Source organism: Panthera pardus, unplaced genomic scaffold, assembly GCF_024362965.1.
Source record: "Panthera pardus isolate Hobbes unplaced genomic scaffold, ASM2436296v1 HiC_scaffold_25, whole genome shotgun sequence".
NCBI classification, from domain to species: domain Eukaryota; kingdom Metazoa; phylum Chordata; class Mammalia; order Carnivora; family Felidae; genus Panthera; species Panthera pardus.
In genome coordinates, this window is record NW_026526821.1 from 10,670,406 (window position 1) to 10,691,539 (window position 21,134).

General features: G+C 52.0%; 1 protein-coding gene across 5 annotated transcripts in view; it reads left to right on the top strand.

The window, feature by feature from the left end:
* The window catches only part of NFATC2 (nuclear factor of activated T cells 2), a 157,673-nt gene that overhangs the window by 94,275 nt on the left and 42,264 nt on the right, over positions 1-21,134 (top strand). For all 5 annotated transcript variants that reach the window (XM_019458136.2, XM_019458137.2, XM_019458135.2 and 2 more), the window contains exons 6-8: positions 2,202-2,342; positions 19,868-19,923; positions 20,324-20,450. In XM_019458136.2, the coding sequence (XP_019313681.1) occupies positions 2,202-2,342; positions 19,868-19,923; positions 20,324-20,450 (324 nt within the window). The remainder of the gene's footprint in view (positions 1-2,201; positions 2,343-19,867; positions 19,924-20,323; positions 20,451-21,134) is intronic.

Consider the following 21,134-nt stretch of genomic DNA (forward strand, 5'->3'; position numbering starts at 1 on the left):
TCCAGGCGAAGCAACTGGTGTCTTCACTGCTCATAAATCTCCATTTGTGGCAGCTCAATTAGGAAGTCCCACAAAACTCCTATACTGAAAGAAGGGATTAATGACCCAGCCCATGTGGGAGAAATTAGCAGCTTCTGCAGAGAGGCCTTTTGAATGTATGCTCTGAACCGGCAGCCCCTGGGCTCGGCACTGGCTGGCTGGTCCCTGGGCTGAGCCAGGGATGGGGTGAAACCGACAGGGGATCATTGTGAGTCATCGGGTTGCACTTTCAAGGTGAAGTGTCTGGGAGCATCTGGCGGGTCCACCGTAGACTCCTGAAATGTTGCCAGTTGCACGGTTGCTCCCGAAGGAGCGGGTTTCGGGATCGGGGGAGGGGCGTGCTCGCCACCTGGAGGTCCAGGCCGGCCAGGAGGGAAGGGTTAGGTTTGGGCCCCCAGGCCTCACGCGGCTGCTGCCCGCCCCAGCTCCCGGATGGGGAGGTCCTCGGGCCCCTGGCACGGAAAGGGCTGGCCCTCCGCCCGGTTCTTGGGCTCGGGAGGAACGCCAGGAGCTCAGGCTGACTCATAAGGGGAGGGCCGGCCTCGTCAGCCCACGCTGCTAAGGCGAGGCCCGGGCAGATGAGTCCCTCTCGCTGACTGGGATGTGTTTCTCACCCTGTGCAGGGAAGGGGGCTGGAGAGGGTCTTCGTTCTTCCCTGCAGCCTGCATTCCAGAACAATCAGTGGCCGGCTGCAGTGACTAAGGACTGGGGCCTCTGGAGCTGGACAAACCATCTTCTGAGGATTCAGACCTAAGCTTAACCACACACCCTGACCTGACTTCTCTTAGCTTTAGTTTTCTCCCCAGGCAAATGTGAATAATTTTAATACTTCCTTCCTCAGAAAGTTGCTGTGAGCATATATCGTTGTGACTCAACACTCAGCATAGACCTGTTCTGTTTCTCCATCTTTCATTCATTATAGATACAGATGAGGATCTAGATATAGAGAGACTTCCATGTACGTACATATTAAGATATATTGAGATATATCCATATCTGTGTCCATCCATCCATTCATCCATCCTTTCATTTGTCCCTCCATCCACCCACCCACCCACCCACCCATCCATCTATCCATCCATCCATCCATCCATCCATTCATTCATCCTTCCATCTGTCCATTTGTTCATCCATCTATCCATTCATCTGTCCATCCATCCATCCATCCATCCATCCATCCATCCATCCATCCTTCTGTCCATTCATCCCTAGCACCTCCTACTAAATCCAAGAAGACACTGTTCCTGGCCTTGGGCTTACAGCAGTACAGAGCTCTGTCCTGGGGCTTACATTCTAGTGTGGGGAGATTTGAAAGACAGGTGACCCAATAAAACAGGGTCATACAAGATAAAGGGGAAGGGGGAGGGGAGAGACACAGACAGACGAGGTGTGTACTGCTGTTTTACCTTCAAGGTGGGAGGATGGAAGGGTAGGGGTAAGGAAGCCTCCCTGAGGAGGGGGCACCGGAGGAGAAACCTGCAAGAAGTGAGGAAGGAAACCATGTAGATCATCAGGAAGAACTTTCCAGAGAGGGAGGGACTAGAAAGTACAAGTGTGCAAAAATAGGAGTTGGGGAGTGTGTTTGAGGGACATTGAGAACATTCTAGAAGCATGGCTAGAACACAGTGAGCAAGGAGGGGGATCCTAGAAAGTGAGGTCAGAGAGGTGATGGGGCAAGATGATGTTGTTTTGAAGACTGAGTTCAGGATTGCCAGGGAATTGCCAAGCGACTATGTCTGAACTCTGCAGGAACCGGGTCCTAGAGTCAGCATGCATGGTCCCTTCAAGTGTTTGCTAACATCAGGGGCACAAGGAGAGGGTACTCTCTGGCAAAGGGGTGCTCTTATGAAAAAGTTGACTTGCCCTCCTTTTATGTAAAATAAAGATCAAATCTCATTCGCCTTTCCTCCCCGTTGGGAGAATAGACACCTGTCCCTTGATTTGTGAAAACAAGATGCGTTGTTGGAAGAAGACTAGCCCTAACAACCTAGGGCACTAAGACAGGAACATGTTGTTTCCAAGGTCAGCCGTTGTGGGGGCTGATGGCTCCACATTTGTGATGACAGCAGGTGACAAAGGTGGGCGGGGCGTGCCGTGAAATCAGCCTCTTTTGAGCAGACTTCTTCTGCAATTGCAATGACTTCTTTTCCCCTCGCCCTCAGCCCAGCGATCCGCCCACGAGCTGCCCATGGTGGAAAGACAGGACATCGACAGCTGCCTGGTCTACGGGGGCCAACAGATGATCCTCACGGGACAGAACTTCACAGCCGAGTCCAAAGTCGTGTTTACTGAGAAGACCACAGGTCAGGGGGCTTTTTGAGCTCTTTCCTTGTCCTCCAGCACCATATAAAACTACCGTCTCTTTCTTCCCGACAGCACTGATTTGGGGGATGGGTCCTGTGGGCAGGGTCTTAGTTTCTGTTCTCCTTACTCCCCACGGGAAGCTTCCCAGGCCTCCAGCCCTGGATGTCAACACAGTTCACTGCTGCGTGGATGTGCCACAGTGTTTCGGCTGCTCCCGGGCTCTCTCGTTGGACGATAACCTTATCACTCTTTTTACATTTTTTAAAAAATATTTATTTTTTTAGAGACAGAGAAATAGAGTGTGAGTCGGGGAGGGGCAGAGAGGGAGACCCAGAATCCGAAGCAGGCTCCAGGCTCTGAGCTGTCAGCAGGGAGCCCGACACGGAGCTTGAACTCACGAACTTTGAGATCATGACCTGAGCCAAGTCAGATGCTTCACTGGCTGAGCCACCCAGGCGCCCTTCTTTTTTTTTTTCTTTTAACTATTTTTTCACACAGAGAGGCAAACCTTCTCAACCTTATGCTATCATCAGAAAAGGAGGCCATTCCACAGGGCGAATAAGTTTGCGTGCTGTGGCCCTGGGTATCCTGGGTTCAGATGCTGACTTTGCTGCTTGTTCTGTGATCTCAGGCAAATGATCTCCCCTTCCAGTGCCTTCGTCTCCTTTTATATAGAACGATAATAACAAGGGTTCTTATTGCCACAGGGTTGGCATGAAGGCTAAAGAGGTTAATACATGTCGAGTAATTATAACAGCTCCAGGTTTATTGTAAGCTATAAACATAAGCTACATACATTTTTTTTTATTACGAATAGTGCTGCAATGAATCTTTCAATACTTGTAGGACAGTTAATTGGCCTTTGATACGTGAGTGTTTGTCTGTCTTTGTGCATGTACGGTTTATTCCTAGAGTGGAATTTTGGGTAGTCGTTTTGAGAGCTTTAAATACATATTGCTAAATTAACTTCCAGAAATGTACAAATTGAAACTTCCATCAATACTATGCCAGTAACGGTTTCACCCCATCCCAGAAGTGCCATTTTTAAAATTGTTTGTTTGTTCTTGAGAGACAGAGACAGAGCATGAGCAGGGGAGAGGCAGAGAGAGGGAGACACAGAATCCGAAGCAGGCTCCAGGCTCTGAGCTGTCAGCACGGAGCCCGACGCGGGGCTCGAACCCATAGACTGTGAGATCGTGACCTAAGCTGAAGTTGGACGCCTAATCAACTGAGCCACCCAGGTGCCCCAGAAGTGCTATTTAAAAAAAAAAAAGCTTGAGAGAAAGCAGGGGAGAGAGCATGAGTGGAGGTGGGACAGAGAGAGAGGGAGAGAGAGAATCCCAAGCAGGCTCCACACTGTCAGCACAGAGCCCAATGTGGGGCTTGAACTCACGAAGCATGAGATCATGACCTGAGCCGAAACCAAGGGTTGGATGCTTAACCGACTGAGCCACCCAGGTGTCCCGCCATTTTTTTTTTTTTTTTTAGTTAAAAAATATTTGCTGAATTGGTACTTCTCTTTACTTCACATTACTTTGCTATGAGAGGTTTAATATTTTTGTTTTTGCTCACGTGTATTCTTTTTTTCCACATATCATCTGTTAATATCTTTTGCCAATGAGGTCATGGTAAAAAGAGAATGATAAATTTCAAGTTATACAATTATTTGAGAGTTATGGATGCTAGATCAATTTTTTTCTCTAATGGACACGATTTCACTAAAAGGGGGTGTATTCGTGTTTGTTTACCGCCCTGAGGATGATACAGAGACCATCGTAGGCAGGGTTGTCCAGTCGTGAGGACTGTGCACTGCACAAGGGCACCTCTCCTCTGGGGGCTGCTCTTCAAATGGGATGCATCATCAATCTGTGTATTACTAAGACCACTGCTAGCAGGAGGAAGCAGGGGGTCTTGGAGGAGGGGTGTTTTTTCCCAGCTCACATAAAGCCTCCTCTTGGGGTGGGCTGGCTCTGTGACCAGGCATGACATAAATAAGCCTACGGCAGTGGGGGGCTGGAAAGGGCTGGGTGGGCTTGGAAGTGGTTTAGAGGGTACGTGGTCGGTCATTGTGGGTTCGAGGGGCAGTGGTGGTGCAGTGAGGGATTAGGGACGCAGACATTTCCACGGATGCTTTGCCTTCTGTCCTATGTTTGTCCAGGACTTTATTCAACTACCTCCTTTTATCGGGCCTGAGGCTGCTTCCCGCTCTGTGCTGTTATAAGTGACTCAGCAACGAACATCCTTTATATTCCTTTGGTTAGTTAGGCAAGAGCTCACGCTCCTAAAGCCCAGACCCAGCTCCACCATTTGCTAGCTGTGTGACCTTGGGCAGGTTACTTATCTTCTCTGGGTACCAGTTTCCTCATCTATACGATATGATGACGCTCCTGCCTCGCAGGGTGGTTTAAGGATCAAGGATTTCTACATGGTGAGCACTCATAAAATGCTTGGCACGTAGTAAGTGCTCAATACACATTAACGATCGCTATTTGTTACTGTTCTTTCCTAGGGCTGAGGCCTGTATATGGCATAGTGGATTCATGGAGGCTCGCACATTTCTCAGCATCTTGGGGGAGGCTTACTTTTCAGGTGGTGGAAGGGTGTGATACTCTCTCCTGCAGGAATTTGCTAGGCTTTTGTAAATCGGAGAGCAAACCAGCGTGGCTGGAATGTGTTGCCAAACAGGCAGAGGCCAGCACAAGTTTCCCAGTACCGGGTAGAGACACGGCCTTGGTATGGTCTGCACGTGGGGGAGCTGAGAGGGAGTCACGGAGAGTTCTTCAGCAGGAGAGTGGCCTGAGATGTACATGACCAAGCACACGTTAGCTGCTGCGGGTTTGACACACCTTTCGTGCGAGCCGACTCTCCTGCGGGCCTTCTGCTGACTTTCGCAAGAAGCCTGTGGCCTCACAGCACCTTCCTGGCAGAGGGGAAAATGCTGGTAATCTGCAGATGTCTCATTCTCCATGCCCAGGTCTGCGTGGGGGTGGCTTGGAGGCCGGGTCCTTGCTGGTCCCTTGCAGAGCTGGGAACTGTCAGCCTGCGTTGTCCCGGGAGTTCACACACTTGAGACGCTGCTCAGATGCCCCGGTTAAGTGTTTGTTGAGGGAATGAATCGACGGCATTTATTCTGTAGCTTGCTTTCTCTTGGTTTCAAAAGAAGTTTCACAGTTGACCTCGTGGAGGCAAGAAAACTCGGTCTGTTTCACCTTTGGAAAGTTGTGTATGAATAAGGAGAATAATCAGAGCAGCTTCCTGGGATCTTTGTCCGCGACCGTCCACGTACTGTCTCGTCTAAGCCGCTGCCTGCGGGGGGCGCTCCTCTAAGCGTGCAGTGAGGGGACTCCCCCACAGATAGTGCCCGGCATGATCCTGATGTCCAGCCTCCCTGGGCCTCCATTTGCTGCTCTGCAAAATGAGGCACTGATGCTCCCCCGCCCCACGCAGGAGCCCAGTGCGGACACGGTCAGTGCACGCGTAATGTGCACGGAGCGCTTGCCGAACGTTCGCTGTTGTTTTTGCGGTCACAATTCTCCTTGCTCAGCCCGTAGACAGCATTGACTGGACGGTGACGAGCACGGGGCCTGAGGTCAGAAGGCCTGGGTTCGAATCCCAGACCTGCATTGAGTGGCTTCGGCATCCTGGATAAGTCACGTCACCTCTCCGAGCCGGCGTTTCACCCTTCCGTAAAATACGGACGATTTCCTTCTCTGGAGAGAAGAAAAGCTGAAATGAGATAGGTGGTGGCACACATTAGGCTCTTGGCATAGCTCGTAGCACACGGTGAATGCTCACTGAATATTAGCTTTTATTGTTATCATTATATTTAGGCTGTGGAAAGAACAGAGATGAATAAAATCCTATCTCATGGAACCAAGGGGCATTGAAAGACAACAAAAAGTAGTCATAGTGAGCTAGATGCCAGGCCTCTGAGCACTTTATAGGTATTAACGAATCTCATTCCTCACGACAGCCCTACCAGATAGCTACCATGGTCCTGATTTTCCTAACGAGGAGCTGAGCCCAGAGAGGTTAAGTGACTCAGGGAAGATCACACAGCTAGTAACAGGGCAGGGGTAGGTTCGACCCCAGGCAGCCTGGCTTAAGAGTCTGCCCTCTTGGCCGTTAGCTCTTCTATTTTGAAGAAGCTTAGAACAAGGTTAATTTGCCTGAAGACCCTTCAGCTGCTTTGAACCACTGATTGGAACCATTTTGTGGTGAGATAGACCCTCGGATTCTGCAATGGGTCCCGGGCTCGAAAGAATCCGTGCAGAACGCTTTCACGCCTAGCCTAAAGAATCCCGGGTGAAGGCGGCTTCTGGATCCATGCCAACAGGCCAGCAGGGGTCTCGGAGACGCCCCTGGGCCCCCAGGACGCCGTGGGCCTTCCCTCGTGGGATGTCGGGCTCCTCGGGGCTCTGACAGACAGGGGGCTTGTCGTGCTCTTTTGACCCTAAGTACTCGCCTCCTAGCCCGGGACTGCCTTCTGCAGGGGGACTCCCTGTTGCTCAACTTCGTTTTTCCAAAACGCATCCCGTTCCCATCTCCATGGACAGCTTGGCCGGCAAGGGCGCAGCGGGGCGGGGCGGAGTGGAACAGCTGAAGTTTTCCAAGGAAGGGGAACCCCAGCTGGTTCTCACATTAAGGAAAGGTGACAGCCTCCTGGGCTAATCTTAGCCCCCGTGTTGGGTCATCGGCACCACTGGCTCCAATGTTCTTTTTATAGCTGTCGACTAAAATGGAATTGGCAGCTTCTACTCCAGCGGGATGACAAATTGGAGACTGTCGGAAAAACAGTAGGAGAGGGGCAGCACGGTGTTTCTTAAGTTAGAAGAGCTTGGTGTTTTGGAAAATGGCATCTTATTTATAGCAGCAGTAATAATAATGATTATGATATTATTTTTATTACTGTTTTTCATTATTTTCATGACTTCCAGGAGCCTGTATGACCTGGCCCTCGCCCATCCCTCTGAATTCAGCTTTTTGGACTCTCTCCTTGTTCACTTGGCTGTAGCTACACCTGTCTTCGGTCTGTCCTCGGACACCCCCTGCTCGTTTCTGCCTCAGGACCTTTGCTTTGGCTGTTCCCTCTTAGAATGTCCTTGCACCGTTTCTTTGTACCAGGCTGGGTCCTCCTCTGCCTTCAAGGCTCAGCACAGAGGGGACTTTCGCCACGAGCCCCTCCTTGACCGTCTGCTCGGAAGTTGTTCAGCGTGCCCCATGACCCTGTCCCCTTCTGTCCCACTGTCCTGCTTTGTTTTCTTGGTGGCCCCAGGTATCGCTGCTGAAATTGTCTTGCCTGTTTGCTTTTTCGTCTGTTACCTGGCCTCCCACATCTTAGCTCCTTGAGGACAGAGACCTGCTGTTTGCTGCTGTATCCACAGCATCTAGAACAGTCCCTAGCACATAGTAGGTGCTCACTCATACTGTGGAATGGGTGTCGTCTCCTTCGGTTGTCACACCAGCCCCAAGGGGCAGGTGACATTGTCCCCATTTATAGTTGAGGGAACTGAGGCTCGTAGGGGTCGAGACACAAGTCCCGGGTCAGCCCACAGCTGGCGACAGAGCCGGAATCCCAAGTGCAGTTGGACGTGACACCCCCCTCCCGCCCCGCCCCTCCCCGGGGAAGCCCTCCTCTCATGTCCGCGAGGACAGAGAGAGAAACCAAACAGGATGATGAGGATCTTTCCTATTTACCGTGCTCGGCAATGGCCCCACAGCCTCCATATATTCTCTGAAATTTAAAAAATGTGTAATAACCCTCCAGGCGAAGTTCACGTGGAGAAGTCCAGGCTGTTCCTGACCTTCAGCTGGTAACCCTGGCCCCCGGCCACCCGGGCCTCAGGCGGAGTTGGGGGTCCCAGCAAAACATTGCAAAACAGGAAAAAATCTAAGGACACAAAAATAAAAGTGATGTGGCAGCAGAAACAGGGTTGCCATGGCTCTGAGCGACTGGCCACTTCTGGGCGGGCTCCAATGTTTTGGAAGGTTCCCCCACATGACACAGGGTTTTGGAATTTTTCAGCTGGTAAATCTTTCTGAATTCAGGCCCCTGGCCCCAGCCAAGGAGCTCCCTGGCTCTCTGTGTCCTGCGGGGGTGTCTCTTGGAACCCTGCCTGCATCGGATTACTCAGCTTTGAGACTTAAATTGTTTGAAGAGAATTTTGTGTTTTGTTTTGCTGGACGATGTTCTTGGAACAGTCTGATGGCAGAGGCTCCCATCACCTGTTGAGAGGGCAAATTGATTTTTTAGCAAGGAGGCGTGGGTGGTGGGGCTCCCTCTTCCCCCACTGAGTCATCACATCCTAATATGAGTCACTTTATTACTTGGAGGTTCCCGAAGGTTGTATTTTGAGCTTTGTTTAATAAATATAAATGCACATGCTTAAAATAAAATTCTTCTGCTAAATTAAGCATCTTTCCACGAATTAGTATCCTAGAAACATTGGAACCACCTTAAAGCAGGCCTCTCCTGCTGCCACCTGTGTTTCTCCACGGGTTTGGTTTTGCCCAGTGTAGCCACTTTCTGAAACAATAGACCTGGTGTGGGAGTCTCTCTAGCTCGGGCTTCCCTCTGGGAAAGGTCAGACTCCAGGCTGGGCTGGGGCATGACTAAGTCTCTGCGGACCTTTGCCCTCGGTGACTCACGTCCACAGTGGCCTCGGCCCCCTGGGCTGGATCCCACCGCTTAGGCACAGCTGGCTGGGACGCAAAACTTGCCTCCAAAGCCAGAGGCCGGGTCGCTGCCCCAAAGCCCCGCTAGAGACCGAGCAAACAGTCTCACTTTCGGTCCCTTGCATGTCAGGACGGGCTTTGGGGTGAAAGAATCCTGTATCCTGCAGCTCCTTCAGTGGAAGCCTTTGAAAGACGACATAGACAAGGGAGTTTTCTAGCTCACTTGGGTCCAAGCTTTTCCACCATTAGAAATGGTCCTCGATGCCAGTAGACCTGTGTGTGAATTGCAGTCAGCAGGCTGGAGTCTCCCCCTGCACCCCGACCCCTGCCCCCCCTGCAGGAAAGTTCACGGTATCTTGTGGTAATTAACACCCTTTCGTATTTTTTTTTCTACATTTTTGGTTTCATGCTCTTTTTACAAAATAAAAATTGTTTATGTTTAAAGTCTAGGCAGGCCAGATCTTCCAGCGGACTTGGCCCGAAGCCTGGATAGGCCCCATATTTTGTGCTTGGGACTCAGTTTCCCCATCTTTAAAATGGGGTTTGTGTCAGGTCTTTCAGCAGCGAAAGGAGATCAAGGATCTCCAAGTGCCAGGCACATAGTAGGTGCTCAGAAAGTGTCACCTGACCTTGCACGTGCCCCCTGGGAGCTCAATTGACTGCACGTGGAGCCAGGACGGCAGGGCTGTGTTGGTTTCTTGTCTTGAGAGTAAGAGTCGTTGGGGGGCACAGGTGAGTTTCTCCTCTTGCCCCCCAGGCCATCCGACACCTGCTGTCGCGGCCTCACGGAGGAGCTGGGGGGAGCTTGACTGATGGCCGCTCCCTGCCCCCGTCTGCCAGAGCTCGTGGGTGGGGGGGCTGAGTCCCAGACCCCCACTTCCTGGTTCCCAGGGCACGGGGCTGGATACAGCTCATCAATGAGAAGAGGCACCCTGCAGTCCAGCCTCTGTGGCAAACGACCCAGCAGTGCCCTTTCAGCCTCGCCACTCCCCAGGTGTTTACCGAACACCCTACTGTGCGCAGGTTCTGCGCCAGCCCTGGGGATGCACGACAGATGAGGTCCCTGCTCTCAGGGGGCGGACAGTCCCAAACTTGTTTATGAGGGAGGGAAAGTGCTCTGAGGACAGAGGGCTCAGACGGGGATACGTGGAGGAGGCTCAGTTAAATTCAGATCTCAGTCAACACATTTCTTTAGTATGAGCGTGTCCCCTGCAGTGGCACAGGGCTTGGCAATACTTGTAGTAAAAAAGCATCAGCTGTCTGCTGGAAATCGAACTGAACCGGACGTCCTATATTTTTATCTGTTAAATCTGGGAACCCTGGGGGGTGTGATCAGGGAAGGCTTCCCTGAGGAGGTGGCTTTGAGCAGAGGCCTCGAGCAGAAAAGAGGGAGCTGCAACGACCTATTGGAAGAGGGTCTCAGGCAGAAATAGCCGCCCAGTGCCGTAGTCCCAGCCTGGGGATGAGCCTGGGGTGTTTGAGGAAATGATAGGAGCCTGAGAGCAGGGGGGAGTCTGACACCGACCGAGCCTGGAGAGGTCTCTGGGGCGGGGCGGGTGGGGGGAGACGTGGTTAGATCATGCCAGGGTTTGTAGGCATGGAGGAGGGTTTGGATTTTATTACAAAATAAAAACCGGTAGCTCTTGTCCTAAGCAGGGGAGGGACGTGATCTAATTTAGCTCGTTAAGATGGTTCTGGCAATCTGGAAGAATGAATGGACTCAGGGGTTGGGGGTTGCAAGCAGAAGGTGCTGCGAGCCCCCAGTGAAGCTGTCCGGCGGGGGGGGGATGGAGGGGCTGAGCCCGCCGAAAAGGTGGTGGACATCAGGAGAAGCAGGATGCTGGGGATCAACGCATTTCCTCTCCATCCCCCAGCAGATGCATTTGGGCAGCCGCACCATTGCGGATGGGTGACATCCTAAGCTGTGGGACACTCCTGATCCCCAGCCCCCATCTGCTCGGCTGGTTCAGCCCCCACACCCAGGGAGCACACATTTTTCTGCTCATTCGCAGTCGTGAAAAGAGCAGACTGGAGTGACTTCAGCCATCTTCATTTAGCTAATTTTTAAAACACAGGGCCAGGACTGGGAAGCATCACGCGTGGTTTCCTAACACAAACTGACACTTTGATTTCCTCCACATTTGCCTCGAGCCCAGTGGAGTGCTCTCGGCCCGAGTGAGGACGGATTCGCTTTTTTCCTTCTGAAAGCTCCCTTCTTTCTCCTTCGAGTGCTGACAGGAGCCCGTGGCTCATCCGGGCTGACTGCTAAGACGCCGGCCCAGACCCGATGCCAGCCGTCCAGCTTCCTGGCACTTTGGGCCCGGGAGCCATCTGCAAAGTGGACATTAAACCTCCTGCAGGGTAGTGGCCGCCGGTCCACGGACGCGCTGGCTACCGGGTCCCGTGCCTCTGGCACGGCGGCCCGCCCACCACGCAGGCTGACCCGTCGATTGAACCAGGCACCCCCTCCACCCCGTGTTTGTTTAGTTCTTGCAGAGTCTTGCTAAGTGTTCTTTAGACCTAACCCCTTTGCCCAAAGAACCTGGCTCGTTTTGCTCTTCCCCTCTGAGTAAGACTTGGAAGGGCCCTTTTCGTGCTGGCTGCCAGTCCCTGTTAACTTAGGACGGGGAAGTTTGCCCAGACATCTGCGCAAGGGACCGAAGTCCTCACTTCGTCTCGGCCCGGAGCAGCAGAAGCGACCTTGGTCATCTCGGGCCTCTTCTGTTCTGGGCAGGGTTTCCCAGGGTCCCAGACCTGGGGTCTGGGTCGGGGGAGTGGATTGGAGAGCATCTGGTGTCTCCTAGGTCTGACTCCGGGGACAAAGAATTGGCCGATCATCTTGCCCCGCGTGCTCTGGTTGTGTGGGATTCCGTGTCTGCGCTGTTATTCCGGGTGCCTCCCCCCCCACCACTCAGTTCCCGAAAAGGATTCTTCGCAAAGGGCTTGGCGATCGCTTTGGGGGGTCTTTTCGCTGGAGAGGCCAGCGGTGTGGCTGTGGGCCAAGCCCTAGGGAATCCTGAGGTCGGTCTGTGCATTTATTCCACTGGTGTTTACCGAGCGCTCATGGCGGGCCGGACGTGGCAGTGCTGGGACGGAGCAGAGAACAAGACAGGTGCGAGGTACAGCTCCCGGAAGCCCACGGCCTAGCAGGGGAGAGAGAGAGAACCAACAGGCTGAGAAAATGAGGTCAGGGGATGGGAGGCGGGAGCAGAAAATGAAAGAGGGTGGGGACAGGTCCAGGGGGAGCTCCTGAGCGGGGGCCGGAAAGCTGGGAAGAACTGGTCTGAGTGAGGCCCGCAGGAGAGCGAGTGTGGTTGTTGCGGGGGGCCGGGGGGGGTGGGGGGGGATGGAGAAGGCCAGTGGGCCTGGAGGGAAGCTGAGGAAGGAGGCAGGGTCCCTGTCCCGGGAGAGGTGAAGAACCATGGGTCCTGCCTTCTGAGCTCTCGTGGGCCTATGGGGAGGAGGGGGGCATGCGTGGCTCATGTCACGGTCCCAGCAACCTGCTCAGGGCCTGCCCCGCGGTAGGAGCTCGCTCATTGTTAGTGGTCCATGCCTGGCTTCCGTCTGAGACGGTGGCCCCAGAGGGCTCCTGGGAGACAGGCTAGTCAACATACAGTTGCCATATACTTCTCCATAAGAGAAAAGCTCTATCTTAAGAAATACTGAAAAATGCATGCAGTGTATTTCTACCCCGTTCTTTGAATGGCGTTCTAGAAGACGTGCGTGTCGCAGCTTGTCCATCCGGTCTGGTCTCAGGGGTGTAACCGCGTGGGCAGTGTGGGGCACGCATTCTCTGGTCTCTAGTACTTAACGATTCCTGCTTTTTAACGTAACAGGGGCATGTTTCCAGGGCAGAGGATAGGATCATGCTTATTCTGAGTGCCGCCCGGTGTTCCTATACACCGATAATCGGGTAATCTACCCGATACCGCCCCCCCCCCCCAGGATGGAGGGCCCATAATTGCTTCAGCCCCCTATCAACGAATACTTTCTGTGGCCATTTTATTTCTTCACAATGAGAGTTGTGATGCAATACAATGACACAACGAACCGGGACACCCACCAGAACCCTTGGGTCAAGATGATCAGCTGATTCTTTCTCCCCAGGGTCAGACCTAGGAGACACCAAATTGTAAAATAATAATGATGGCAATCCTCACTATGGGCTGAGCATTTTGCTAAGGACTTTACATATAATCTGTTTGAATTTTTGCCAAGTCTTTGAAGCTGGTAAATGAGCTTTCCCTTTGCTTAGGAGGAAACTGAGGCACAGAGAGGTCAAGCTACCACTCCAGAGGCCACGCAGCGAGGAGATAGCGATGATTGAACTTGAACCTGGAGAGAGTGAGCTCAGGCTGAGAGAGCCCTGCCAGCATTTACTGTGTGTTCCTCTGCCTCCTGGGAGCTCAATTCAGAGGATGGGATTACTGTGTCCTCTTGGTGAAACCTCAGGACTTGTGTGCTAGGGGACTCGGGGGTGGGGGGAAAGGAAAGATGAGCCCAGGGAAGTGGTCTTGAGGTGTTTTGCAAATCACCCCCTTCCCGTAGAGACCAGCTCCCTTGAGCGTGCCTTCTACGTGCTACCTAAAATTGAGGACAGCAGGGTCAGCTTCCAGTTCCTGTTGGGAACACGTCTGTTCAGAGCCCAGGGTAGATCCCACTGGAGATGCACAACCAGGCTGGACTCCCGAAGCTGCCCTCTGATGCCCAAAAGGAAGAGGCCAGGCCCCTGGGTTTGGCTCATGATTCAGGTTTTGGTTTCTCACTTCTGGGAGCTCTCTGCCCTTTTCAAATTTAGGTAATGGTGAAAAGACCCATGTGAGAGGCAAGAAGTCAGGCATCACGCACACCCGCTTTCTGTAACAGGCACTGTCCCTTTGTGAATTCCCTCCACCCACGCCCGCAGGCAAGAATATTTATAATTTATAATGACAAGCCGAGAAATGTGTATTATTTTCTGGTTAAAATACGCTTGTGGTTTTCTCCCCCCCCCAATAATACATTGTGTAGAACATAGCACGCAGTGACAAGACAGTATTTAAATAATACGTTGCCACCGGCCATAATAATCATGCTCACCAATGTCTGTTGAACACTTATTCTGTGCTGTGTGTCTGTCTAGGAACAAACCAATGAGGTATAGGTACTGTGATTGTCCCCATATTTTGGATAAGAGGCAGAGAGAGGTAGAGTGTCTTATCCAAGCCCACATAGCTAATTGGGCCACTGGGCCTGCAGGGTATTAGGTTAAAAAACCTCTAATTAGGTGCTGCCACGTCAAAAGGAGATTTCCCCTAAAAATGCAAGAATTGTTAGCTGGGTCTGTCTGCCCTGGAGTTCAAGGTTTGCAGGAATAAAGGGGACAGCATCGTGGTGCCACAGAGGACTGTGTTTTGGCCACAGAAGGTGCCCGGGATGGCTCGGGTTACAGCGGACGCGTAGCTGAAGGTTTGACAGGAAACACTGGAGTGAGCAGGCTTTTCTCCCGACCTGCCGCCCAGAGCCAGGCTGCATGGGGCCTGCCCAGGCCAGGGGTGAGGACACAGGCCATCTTGCTGCAGAAGCCTCCGAGGGCGAGTGCTGCCTGGTGGGTCCTGTTTGCCCTGGCCGGAGCCCCTGGGAGCACAGGAAGGCGGCTGGAAGGACGGAGGGTTTTTGAGCGAGTGGCCATATAGGGACATCCCTCCGCGGCCCAGCTTGTGGACACACAGGGGCTCTCCTGGACACGTGGTTGTGATTCTGAAGAGAAGAGAAGGTCAAGTCCTTGGAGCAAGGGGCCTGGGGTCCGGGGGGAGGGAAAGCCAGGTGTTTTCCTGTCCTGACAGCCAGGGGGGCCCTCGCTCTGGGTGGGTGAGGGGGTACGGCAGCAGAGAAAGACACTGACCTGTCTTGGGCGATGGTGTTTTCTGGACAAAATGTGCAGTCTTGGGGGAGAACCTCAGATACAGCACAGTGGAGGGGCTTCTGCAGAAAGCTGACCGTCCTCCTCCCCATGGTGTGGGAGGCGGCTCCTGTCCCTCTCAGAGGCCCTCAGGGTGGGGGCATAGAAGGTAAAGGAGAGGTAGGGCGTGGGGAGCCGGGCGGAGGCCCTGTCTGAAGAGGCCACACCCTGCGTGGGTGCCCAGGACGCCCAGGACGGTCAGATCTTCTGAATTTTTTTTTTTTTTTTACAAGAGCAAAGTCTACATTTTTAGGTGAAATCTCATTTTGAATTTTTTCTTAACGTTCGTTTATTTTTGAGAGAGAGAAAGAGACAGGGCGAGCGGGGGAGGGGCAGAGAGAGAGAGAAGAAGACAGAATCGGAAGCAGGCTCCAGGCTCCGAGCTGTCAGCACTGAGCCCGACGCGGGGCTCGAACCCACGAACCGCAAAACTGTGACCTGAGCCACCCAGGCGCCCCTGAGGTCTCATTTGGAAATGGCAGCGGCTAATTAAAAAAACTCGAAGCCACCGGACAGGTCGCAAAACAGGCCTGGTCTCTAGGGTGAGGCCAACGATTCTTTAAAAAAATACAGAAATTGTGGTCAAATATGCGTATCCTAATATTGATGATTGTAGCCATTTGTAAGCATATAATTCAGTGGCATTAAATACGTTCCGTGTATTGTACCATCACCACTCACTGTCACCACTACCAATTTTCAGAACATTCTGGAATTTCGAAACAGAAACTCTGTACCCGTTAAGTAATAACCGCCCCCTCCCCCTGAGCCTCTGGAAACCTGCCTTCTGCTCTCTGTCTCTATGAATCTGCCTATTCTATGTACTTGGTGCAAGTGTCCTTCTGGGTTGGGCCTGTGTCACTTAGCATTATGTGTCCGGGGTCTGTCTGCGTCATTGCGTGTGCCGGAATTCGCTTCCTTTCCGAGGCTGGGTGCCCTTCCGCTGGACGCATATACCCCATCCCGTTCAGCCATGTATCTGTCGAGGGACCTCTGCCTTCTCGGAAGAGGCGTTCTGCCCCAGCACATACTGGATAGTGATTGTAATTTATGGCAGCTCCCTTAATTCCGGCTGTGCTGACAGATGGCTGAGCACGGGGGTACGGGATGAGGAGGGCGCGACATCTGAGGTTGTCCCGGAGAGAGAATGGGGGAGGCAGGTGCACGGTCTCATGGTGACAGAGAGGGTGAGGGTTGCCTGGGGCGCCATGGGGGCTGTGGCTTGGCTTTCCTGGGAGGGACTGCAGCCGATGCTGGAAACATGAGCCCCCTGGAATGCCTGCCCAGTGTCCTTCACTGTCCTGGCAGAGAAGTTGCTTGGGCACAGGGATCTGAAACCACACCACGTCGACGGGGTAAGGAGCACTGGTCCTAAGGGTCAGCTGCTTGGGCTCAAATCTGGCTTCCCCAACCGGTAGCCGTGCATCCTTGGGCCACTGCTTTTGCCTCTCTGTGCCTGGTGTCCTCACCTATCAAAACCCCAGACCTGCGGCACGGGGTTGCTGTATGCGCTAGACAAGTCCATACCTGCGAGGTGTTTTGAGGGGGTGCTTTGCATATAGATTGTGCTCGTAACCAATAGCTGCCACTTCTCCTGGGGGCGGGGTGGTCAAAGTGGTACCTGGAGAGGCCGAAGCAGGTTGTGCAGGACCCTCAAGGCTGCTGCGCTTGCTCAGACCGTATCTGGAGGCCCAGGGGGAGCAGAGGGGGGCAGGGTTTGAGAAGATGGGCCTGAACCTTTGTGGTGGACGTGACCCTAGAGAGATCTTACCTACATAGGACCCTCCGTCGGCCTCCCAGGAAGCTGGTCACCCTGTCTCGCTTGATAACCTGGGGCTTTTCTACTCGACCGCATCTCTCTCGTTGCACTGCCCCTGTTGCTTGAAGACTGTGATTTAGTGACTGCCCACCTCCTGCCTTTGGACAAACCCCCATTCCTTCCCTGGGCCTCACTTTCCCCATCTGATGGTGTGGGGCTGGCTAATTTCTAAGGGTAGTTCCAAGCACCTGCGCCCTGGAGCGGAGCCTGGGTGGCTCAGTCGGCCGAGCGTCCAACTCCGGCTCAGGTGATGATCCCACGGTTTGTGAGTTCGAGCCCCGCGTCGGGATCTGTGCTGACAGCTCGGAGCCTGGAGGCTGCTTCGGATTCTGTGTCTCCCTCTCTCTGCGCCCCTCCCCTGCTCATGCTCCATCTCTGTCTCTCAAGAATGAATAAATGTTAAGGAAAAAAAAAAAGACTTAAAAAAAAAAAAAAACCAACCAAGTTACCTGTGCACTGGAATTCTATGGCTGTTAGTTGGTGGAGTTTTGCTTATTAGGTATACCCAGCGGAGATGGGGGAAAGGCTCCCTCTTGTTCCTCTTGGGTCCCTGGCCCAGGAGAAGAGACCCTACGAGAACCCCCTGCCTGGTGACGTGCTTTCACTGCGCTGCCATTTTGTGCTTTGGCCTTCACTTGCTGGCGTGAGTGGGGAAGAGAGCTGGCTTGCCAGGCCCAGCTTGGTGCATCCTGATCACTTTTCCAACTACTTCTCCCTTTCCTCCCAGTTATGAGACTCCTGAAAATGGTCCTTCCTTTTCAAAGTGGGTCAGAGTCATACAGGGAAATGAGATTATTGGTTATAGAACTCAACTCAGCCAAGGGGAGGCTAGAGCATCAACACATTGTTGTTCGTTTCCTCCGTTAGTTTATTACTTAATCTTCTGACTTTGAGCTCACATTGCAGTTAGTAAACAAGAATGTCCTTTTTTAAAAAATGTTTATTTATTTTTGAAAGGAGAGAGAGAGAGAGAGAGAGGGAGAGAGGGGGGGAGAGAATCCCAAGCAGGCTTTGTGCTGTCAGCTCAGAGTCCCACGCAGGGCTCGATCTCACGAACGGTGGGATCGTGACCTGATCCGAAATCAGCAGTCGGGCGCTTAACTGACTGAGCCCCCCGGGCGCCCCAAGAATGCACTTTTGACAAGGACCACGCCCCGTGTATAACCACCGCTGGGAGGGACATAGTTCTCTGGCGGATGATCTTTGACTTGTCTTTGCTAAAGGGATAAGAATTTTTTTCTGTCTAGTCCTCTCCCGGGCTTTTCCCCAGGAAAGTGCCCTGTCTTGATGACCTAACTTCAAATTCCTTGACATCCGTCCATCTGTCCTTTCTTGCTTTCTTTTGAGCGGTGGCTGATGCTAGCTGCTGCCACCTTGGAATGCTCAGACATGAGATGTTCATGGGCACTGCGATGTCTCGGGTGTTGGGGAGACGGCAGCAACTCTAACTTGGTCCCTCCCGTCATGGTGGGAGTTGGTACGTTGATTGCCTCTTCCTGTTCCCTTTTTGACATAAACCCGTCTCCCTTAATCATTTCAGGAGTTGCATCTACTAGAACCGTAAGGTCAAGACTTGCAGACTTGATGGTTACAGAAGGCTTCAGCTAGTTCGTTGTCTACATGTTGTTAAGATTATCTATGTTGCGTCGGCTTGGGTAGCAATCACAGGACCTTATTAATTAGTATTTTGGGAAATATGTTCTATACTAGGAAGTTCAAATAATGCTTAGAAACCACATTTCTGGGGCGCCTGGGTGGCTCAGTCGGTTAAGCGTCCGACTTCGGCTCAGGTCACGATCTCGCGGTCCGTGGGTTCGAGCCCCGCGTCGGGCTGTGTGCTGACAGCTCAGAGCCTGGGGCCTGTTTCAGATTCTGTGTCTCCTTCTCTCTGTGACCCTCCCCCGTTCATGCTCTGTCTCTCTCTGTCTCAAAAATAAATAAACGTTAAAAAAAAATTTTTTTTTAAATAAAAAAAAGAAACCACATTTCTTTGGGCAAACCTTGAGAGCCGAGACATTATGGATTCAAATCTAATCTGTCACAGAAGATGTTAACAGTTGTGCTTAAAACAGGGGAGAGGGCTTCCGTGGCCAAATGGGACGTGGTACTTACTCCAGCCCACCTCGGAGAGTCACACTGCACACGAGCAGATTAAAGGCTCTGAGAAGTCCTGCAGTAAAGAAACCCATTTGACATTGACTCAGCATTTTCCAAATGCTTATTAGCTTTAGAATTTGTTTCTGGTCCTCATAAACCCATTTAATATTCTTCAGAGCCAGCGTCCCACAAAACACCCTGGAAACACTTGTGGAAATGATTTGTTTCCGTCGAAAACTGCCCAATGGCCAATGTAGGTGGTCAGAAAAAGAAATCTGTTATTTGCGAATGCAGAGTTTTGTTTGGCCCAAGTTGTTGGCCCCAAACTGGGGAACTAGTCTTCTTCTCCAGGGAAAGAGAGCTCACTCCTGAGAAAGATCTCTCATCGATGATTATAATGAGTCACGTTGAAATGTAGGCTGTTGACTTCAGAGTGGGGGGGGGTTGGGCTCCTGTCCCCCCTGTCCAAGGTTTCTCAAGCCAGGACATTGTTTGAGACAGAATATGCAAGCCACCTGTGTTCCCAGACGATCAAGAAGGCATGTCTGGGGCAGTCAGTGTTCTGTAATGGGGCCCCTGTGACAGTCTTGGCGTGTGGGACATTTTGGAAACAGCCTGTGGTTGAACAAAGCATACAGTACAGGATAATGTATAACAGCACTATCTCTTTTTTAAAGAAAGATATATAGACATTCAAACACAGGGAAAATAACGGCACTGGGATGATGGGCGCTTTCCGTTCTTTTCCTTGTTTTCTACTGTTGCCCAGTTTTCTACTGTCAGCATGCATTCCATTTGGAAAAAGAAACATACGCACATGTACATGAGCCACGTATGTTCAAATAGACATGCCTACCGCAAACACACGGATGTCCCTTGCTGAAATGATATAACACGTAAACCGAGATAAATATAAGGCGTGATGAGTTTTGGTCTTAAATCTTCGGTTTCTAGTAGTTCCTTCAAAGTGTGTCTTTTTGAACTCTTTCCAGATGGGCAGCAAATTTGGGAAATGGAAGCCACGGTGGATAAAGACAAGAGCCAGCCTGTAAGCACATGGACGAGACGACTGAACAGCCTGGGTTCCCTCCCGCCTCCCTCGTGCTCTCTTTCCTTCTTTCTCTTCCCCCTCCTTCATCAAAGTCCCAGTGCTTTGGACCTAACGGGCACTCAGTAGGTACTGAATTGAGAAACAAATCGAGCAATTTATCAAGCACCAGACCCCCTGATTTGTAACTGCGACATCATAATGCCCTTGGATACAGTAAGTGGCAAAGTGGCAACCCTTTCTTTGCTGCAGCTAAAGAGTCCAGTTCCCCTTAAATAGTGTTTCGCCTGCAAACGTACAGAGTGTCTTGACTCCTGTAAGATGGGCTGGCTTGATGTGCTTGGGGCCTTGTATAGGAATTTAGACACTGTTGCAATTAACGGTGGCTCCTTCCTTCCAGAACATGCTTTTTGTTGAGATCCCTGAATATCGAAACAAGCACATCCGTGCATCGGTGAAGGTCAACTTCTACGTCATCAATGGGAAAAGAAAACGGAGTCAACCTCAGCACTTTACTTACCACCCAGGTAAGGAATCTTCTCCGAAGGCCCCTTTGGTGGTGAAAGGCAGCACGGGCGTGCGGTAAGGACACACGAGGTCTGCTTTCAGCTGGTTGACCTTGGGCAGGTGGCTCAACCTCTCTGAGCCTCCATTTCCTCATCTGTCAAGTGGCACCTTCCTTATAAGATTTACAGAAGTCAAATGCACGTGAAGCGCTCAGCCCAGCGCACGGTAAGCGGGTATGAATGACCTTAACACATGTTATTGTGAATATTTTTCTTCGGGAGGGCAGAGTAGGAGAGAGGCACGTGGGGACTTGTTCAACAGAAGGGTGCAAAGCTGGCGCCCCCTGTCCGTGGCTTAGAGTTGATCATGATTGGGTAAGCGAACGTGGCCGGAAACCTGAAGAATCTTGACAGTAGGTGGTCACCCGTGGCCACCTAGAGCTCCTGGGTGAGCCGGCCAGGACGTCTCATTCCCACAAAGCACCACTGTCAGAAGACGAGTGACAAGGGCCATGTTGCATTCATTCATTTGTCCAGAAAATATCCAAGGGCCCCACACTGTGGTTGGCTTGGAGACACCGTCGTGAACACAACGTAAAAATCCCCACCCTCGTTGGAGCTCGTGTTCAAATGGGGGATTCCGATAAAGGATAATACTGATCACAGGAGATTCAGAGACTGGGTCATATGGATATTATTGACACG